Source organism: Hippocampus comes, unplaced genomic scaffold (assembly GCF_001891065.2).
Source record: "Hippocampus comes isolate QL1 unplaced genomic scaffold, H_comes_QL1_v1.1 scaffold384, whole genome shotgun sequence".
Classification (NCBI taxonomy): domain Eukaryota; kingdom Metazoa; phylum Chordata; class Actinopteri; order Syngnathiformes; family Syngnathidae; genus Hippocampus; species Hippocampus comes.
In genome coordinates this window covers 26428-33541 of record NW_017805700.1, presented here as the reverse complement: position 1 = coordinate 33541, position 7114 = coordinate 26428, and the positions used below count along the sequence as shown (strand labels likewise).

Genomic DNA, 7114 nt, shown 5'->3' with positions numbered 1-7114 from the left:
AAGCACATATTCTGTAATGTAATTGGAAAGCTGTTTTGTAGTGAAATTGAGCAAATGAGGAACAATATTACACACAACAGCATTTTTTAACCAATCCCCTTACGCTTTCATATGGAGCCACATAATGCAACCATATAATGTATTTGCGAAAAGAAAAAAAAAAAGAACGGGTAAACAAAAGGTCATTTTACACTGAGTTGGCAGCCACAAAATTCCCTAATATAGCTTCACCCACTTTCAAGCCACACCATTACAGCGGTGTCAAACTTTTGTCATGGGGCACATTGTTGTTACTATTCCCCTCGGAGGGCCGTTATGACGGTGAAACCATATAAATGGCCTCCTCATATTAGTAGACATCAAGTTACAGTACACAACAAATTGATAACTAGTCAAGAATAACTTTGTTCAACTATGCAAGTTACCGATATAGTGAAATAAGAAAATGTTTACGATATATCAATGTTATTTGTTACATATTTTATCAGGCATAATGGATGATGACATGTTTGTTTGCTTTCGCGGGCCACATGAAATAATGTGGCAGACCAGATCTGGCCCCCGACTCCTGAGTTTGACACCTGTGCCATAGTACCCGCTTAACTTGACTCTACTTACTTTCAGTCACGTTGCCCTTCACATAGGAGATTCAATGTTACAAGTAGCAGCTACTTGACTCTACTTTGTAATTATTTTATTATGCTTCAAGTCTCAGATTTTTTCTTTTTTTTTTTTTTTGAAAATGTATTATCTTATTTTATTTTATTTTTTTATGAAGTAGCTTGTTTCATGATCAGAATTGTTCTTCTGTTTCAAAGGTGCCTCTTTTGGCAGGTCTGCATCAAGTCATTTATAAGAACTCACTAAATCTGTCATTTGTATGTCGCCTTTCAAGGCACCCGTTTCCTCCCCCACCTACGGACTCTAGGAACTATCTATAATTTTTAAGCAACTGCAAAGTGAATTAAATCAAGTGAAGACATCTTTCAGTTTTAAGTACTCCCAAATTTTCAGTTACCGTTGCTGTTGAAGACACGTTGACCGAATGAAGTACTAAGATATTCCATCATTGACCATCACAAAGATGATTTATTGGCTCCGATTCAGATTTTAAATATAACAGAATCTCATCTTTATGTCATTTTCAGAGAATATAATTTGATTTTAGAAGGTTGGTAACTCAGTACATCCTGGTATGAGCCTCCCGGTGGGTGCGACCAGGCAGATGAAATCAACCATTCAACAACTGTCAAATTAAAGGTAAAGACAGAGCTCAGTCAATTTTTGGAGTAGTGCAAATGAGAGTATTTTTTGACAAAGGAAATTCTTCGGATATGTATGCATTTACTCGGACCTCAATATGTGAATATTTGCTCAGTTTGATGTTCAAACAGAAAATCCAATCAGAGGCAAGATAGCCATGCAGCAGATAATATAAAAAAAAACCCCACAGGGCTCCTCAAAGAACTCTCAAACTCAACCTCTATTGTTAAAAATATGCAAACTCTTTCCATTTTTCTTCAAAATATGTAGGTATCCATGTACAATAACCCATTATTTTGGATCTTACAACAAAAAAAAAAGATTCACTGGATCCAAGATAAAAAAAAGAAAAAGAAAAAAAAGAAATGCTGTTTTTTTTCCAAGCAAATAAATACAGATAAGTTAAAATACACATTATGTGCCGTATAGCCGAAGCACTCAGTAGTTAAAAGATTAACAAATGAACTCATTTGGGTGAAAAAAAATTCAGACTTGTATATGACAGTAATATGATAACACTCATCAACAAATGCTCACATTTTTTTTTTAAATCAGAGATGCAAGTAACATTTTGTAGATTTTTTTTTTCCCCTGCCTATTTTGAATCTCCTTTAGTTTAGGTCTAGGACATCAGGTTTTCATAATGCTAATAATCCTAATCATATAATAATATGTAATATAGCCATATATTTGGTAATATTTATTAGGTTAGGTTTCAGCAACGGGTGGAATTATACCATCTATATTAATGACACGGCATGGTAATATCTTTATTGTGCAAGCTTTTATACGTCAAGCATAAAAACATTTGAAAAACCTGATGTGCTAGAAAGAAAGTCAATGTTTTTTGAAATCAGCGTCAATAATACTGAGAGAGAAACCTACAGCTATCTCTGATTAAAATTTGCTATTGACCAGTGTGATAAACCATTTGCTTTCTTAAGCAAATATATTAAAGCTGTTTATCGTGGGGATATGTTCCAGACCGACCCGCAATAGACGAGACTTTAAAAAAATATGAATAATTGGTTTAGACCCCCCACCCCCCCACACACACTTATCATGTTTAAACTTGTTATAGTTTAAAATTCATTGTAAATAATTTGAACACACACACACAAAAAAAGCATCTAAAATACGATACAGTATTGATTGGTATGGAGGCAGGAAATTATGTTCAATCGACACCAGCCATCTTATCTTGTGTTCTCAAAACAACAGCCGCAATAGTCCATCCTTCCCGAACCCTATCTTCACTGCAAATCGGACAGTGTAAAAGTTTGAGGACAGTGTTAAAAAGGGAATGTTGGTGTTGCAGTAATATAACAGCTTATGGAATCGAGGATTAACATTGATACATTGTTAAAATGGGGCGACAGCTCGGCACTGTGACCATGGTACTTGCAAACGCTCCCAATTTTTCAATGTGTGCTGGTAAAAATGTTATCGGGTCGCACAGCGCATTTTTGAATACTCCTGCCGGTATATACAGCGAAAGCTGTGCGTCTGTCAGACTGCACACAGAATGCACATTTTCGTCACTCTAATGTTGTCAATAATACGTGGATGTAATTTGCTGATGCCGACACGCAAAAACAACACGCTCACTGTACAACTGCTGACGCTGTACAACTGTGAACAAGTGCTCATGTGACAGAAACACAGGCACATAACAACCACTCGAGTAAATGTTACTTGAACATCGGGCAAAGTGGGTGCACAAAGACATGTTGCCGGTGTTAAAACGAATAATATAGGTGTTGAACTAACACCAGATTTGCAGTGCAGTTCTGCTTTGGGAGTAATAGATTTTTGAAGTTCTAGCCAAGAATACGTGAAAGTTACTGGCATCCAATCAGCTTGATTAGCTGCTCAAATGCTTCTTATCTTAAATCTAGACATCACATTACATTCATGAATATTTATATTTTCTCAATACTGTACAGTATTTGTTCACATAAAAAGGAGCGAAAAGGCATAAAAACAATGACTGCTAAACATGTGGATACCCCCCCCCCCACACACCCCACACACACAAAAATTCAGCAATATAGTGGGGAAGATAGTTTATCAAATCGGATCCCACCATTTTAAGGGAAATAGAATTAGATTAATTGGGTCAGATTTAGCAATGTTAACTGTTTTTTTTAATCATAAAAAATGTAAAGGTTGTGGGTCTCACGTATTTTTAACTGTTGGCAAATTTGTTAAGGCCTGGGCTAGTTAAAAAGTGTTGTATGGTTGTGTGTGGTTGTATCAACGAGTATAAGTCTATGTGTGTGTGCAAGAGCGAGAGCGAGAGAGAGAGGTTTATAGCTGCTCTGCTGGTGCACCCTCTTCTTTGGTGGGAGGCTCTAAGTGGATGGGTTTGATATTGGCAGGTTTCTTCACACTGGTTACAACAAAGGACAAGAAAGAAGAGTTAGTGACAACATTTCATCTATTCAGCGACAAGACAGTCGTATAGAATGTATATGATTATCACCTGGGATATCACCTGGGACGGAACGGTCCATCCAAATTTGGGGATGGAGGACGGTGGACGAGAAGTTTTTTTAAAAAGGATGCAGGTGTGTTTCTGTCTGTCCCTTCAATCGTCCCTAACCGGACACCCATTTCACTAACGGCTGACAGAAACACACCCAGCCTGTCATGTGTGTGTAATCCGCCAATAGACTACTTCAGACCGAATGTGAAATACCACGACGCGCCGCATGTCTTGTTGTCCCAGGTGCTGGAATGGTACAGCCCAAGTTTTAAATCAATCGGATGAAATCTGTAGCCCAAGGGGGCAAAAATTTTGTTAAATATACAAAAATGGGCAAAAACGGGACATTCAATTACTTAAAGCTCAGTTCCTGTATATTTTAGAGTAGGGGTGTCCAACCAGTTGAATGTGATGAAATGGAAAAAAAGAGTGTGTGTGTGTGTGTGTGTGTGTAATATTATATATCATATTAGACAGATTTCAATGAGTCACGCCTCTTTGGTCGTTACACAGACATTGCCAGTTTACCCTCGGGGGTTCTGTCAAAAGCCTGGACAGGTGTGCAAGGTAGGTGCATAAAAAAACTGAATTATTATAATAATAACTTACCATATTTTCCGCACTAAAAGGCGCACTGGATTTTGAGGCGCACCTTCAATTAATGGCCTATTTTGTCTTTTTTTTTCAAATATTGGACGCACTGGATTATAAAGCGCAATCTACAATGTATCCACTAGATGGAGCTACGCTCCTTCTGTTCGACTCGAGAGGCGTTCATGACCGCCCCCGAAAAACGTAAATTAACGATTACTTCAATGAAACTACGAAAATTGAAAATAATGCATCAAAACAGAAAATGAAGCGAGGAAATCTTAAAATAAATTAGATAGCCCCCCTACAGAATTTATTTTCGCATTTCCTTGAGGGTAGCTCCAACGGAATGATCAGATGTCAGTAAAATGTAAGAGACTGGACTGTGTCAGAAGTGTTTGTTATTTATTCCTTTGTTGTGTACTGTATTCACAAACGAGGAAATCACAAAATAAATTCTGTAAATTTACGTTTTTCCGAGGCGGTCATAAACGCCTCTCGAGTCGAACGGAAGGAGAAGGCACGTACCACGTACAAAGACGTACCTGTATTTATTGAGACTGTGAAAACCATGAATAAAGTGTGCGTTTACAAAAAAACAACACCACAGCTCTCCTTTTTTCGGAGCTGCAAGAAAAACTTATTTAATGAAGCAGCGACACAGTTCACTGAACCAACAGCAAGTTATAAAATTGGAAGCATGTCTCCAGCAAAGAGCCATCTTGGGGTTGATATATTACCGTAATGACCATACACAAGGTGCACCGGATTTTAAGGCGTGCTGTGAGCTTTGAAGAAAATGGAAGACTTTTCGTGTGCCTTATAGTGCGGAAAATACGGTAAGTACTAAATGGGAGAATGTGGCCCTAAATGAACAGCATTTTTTTTCCAAGAGGGAATGATCCAGCTAGAATTATACCAGAAATGTGTTGATGAAAATCAAAATGTGTCTAGTTGAGTTTGAAACTTGAAATGGCGTTTTTTCCCCAACATACTTGTGGCTATGTGTGTACAGTACAGTTGTATGTATATTATTTACCCTGCGTGGGTTAGAGAAAAATCCGAAATCCATTTACACTAGTGCACGCAGATCTTGCTCCTAAAAATTATTGAAACTGCACATTGTTACGTATAACGTCACCCTGGTAGAAAGAATGCTAAGAGTGTAATGCGTGTCAAGACTGGGTGTTAACTTACGAGTATGGGGAGATTGGCACAGCCACCACTAGGATATGATTCCTCTTTCTAAAGAGTCTCCACAGGCCTCTGTGATTTCCACGAACATCCAGGTCCCAAACATGGAGGCACTTTGTAGAGGAATGAAGGAGACACAAGTGGGTTTTTAGACAGGAAAGAGACACATCCACACTGGTATTTACATAATGTAATGTGAACATCACATTCACAGTGCCCTTCATAATTATTGTTAACCCTGGTTAAGATGTGTGAAAAGTCTTCACAAATAAATTCAATTTATATTGTGTAAGCATATTCTCATATTGAAAATTGTAGAAATGGTTCACCAGACAGAGGTTCAAGCACCTCCTAGGGCCCTCTCAGTCCCCAAACCTCAATCCCATTGAAAACCTGTAGGGTAAGCTCAAGAGGAAAGTGCAGAGTAGAGGACCCAGGTCGATGAATAATTGAGACAGTTTATGCAAATAGGAATGGTTGAATATCCTTCTTTCTGTATTCACATCAGGGTTCTAATAATTGTGACATGTATGATTTGATGTAAAATATTTTTTAATGTGGGATTTTGGGAGATGTGTAGATTTTTTCCCACTGAATAAATGCACTTGAATTAAAAGTTGTTTTTAAATTTTGGTCCGATACTATCGAGAGAAAATTTTATTTATTAGCAGATAAAGAACACATCTTAACAAGGGTGCCAATAATTATGGAGGGCAGGGTATATAATGGCAATTTTTCAATGACTGACACCAGTCCATATCTGGACCAAGTCGAGGACTTATGTGGACACACGGTTAATTACCACTGAATAAGGTATATGCCGTGTGAAGAGGAGTAAGTGTATTTTATGTGATGTTTTTGGTTTGTAGGAAGGTTTGGGCATGTCAGAATTAGAATCAGAATCATCTTTATTGGCCAAGTATGTAGAACACACTAGGAATTTGTCTCCGGTACAACACGCTGCACTAGTATCATCATAAACAAGGACATGACAAATTGGTATGGAAGGACATTTCGTAATGTGAGTGAACCGTAGTGCAGTGTGACCAACCAGTGACAACTGTGAGACAATGTGCAAAGTATCAAGCAGAGCTAAAGTGATCAGTGGTAGAATACAATACTATGACAGTTTGTACAGTTGGTGCAGAAAATCATTGAACAAGAAGAGTGACTACGTCAGTGACTGTTTAGAGAGTTAATGGCTAGAGGGAAGAAGCTGTTTAAGTGTCTGCTGGATTTGGTGCGCATGGATCTGCAGCACCTGCCTGAGGGGAGTAGCTGGAAAAGGTGGTGGGCAGGGTGCGGGGGATCCAGGAGGATTTTCCGTGCCCTAATCTTGATTCTTGCAGTGTGCAAGTCCTCAAGAGTGGGTAGGGCGGTGCCAATGATTTTTTCCGCCGTCCTAACTGTCCGTTGAAGTCGGATTCTGTCCTTTTTTGTGGCGGCCCCAAACCAAACCGTGATGGAAGAACACAGGATTGATTCGATGACTGCCGTGTAGAACTGACATAGCACCTCCTGTGGCAGGCCATGCTTCCTCAGCCGCATCAGGCAGTACGTGCTCTGCTGGGCCCTTTT

At 38.7% G+C, this 7114-nt stretch overlaps 1 protein-coding gene across 1 annotated transcript in view; it reads right to left on the bottom strand.

Moving 5' to 3' along the window:
• Positions 1–1438: 1438 nt before the first annotated feature.
• The window catches only part of LOC109523457 (protein O-linked-mannose beta-1,2-N-acetylglucosaminyltransferase 1), a 30264-nt gene continuing 24588 nt past the window's right edge, over positions 1439–7114 (bottom strand). The window contains exons 10-11 of the mRNA XM_019882629.1: positions 5540–5649; positions 1439–3655 (exon numbers count right to left, since the gene is read on the bottom strand). Coding sequence (XP_019738188.1) covers positions 3574–3655; positions 5540–5649 — 192 coding nt within the window. The 3' untranslated portion in view covers positions 1439–3573. The remainder of the gene's footprint in view (positions 3656–5539; positions 5650–7114) is intronic.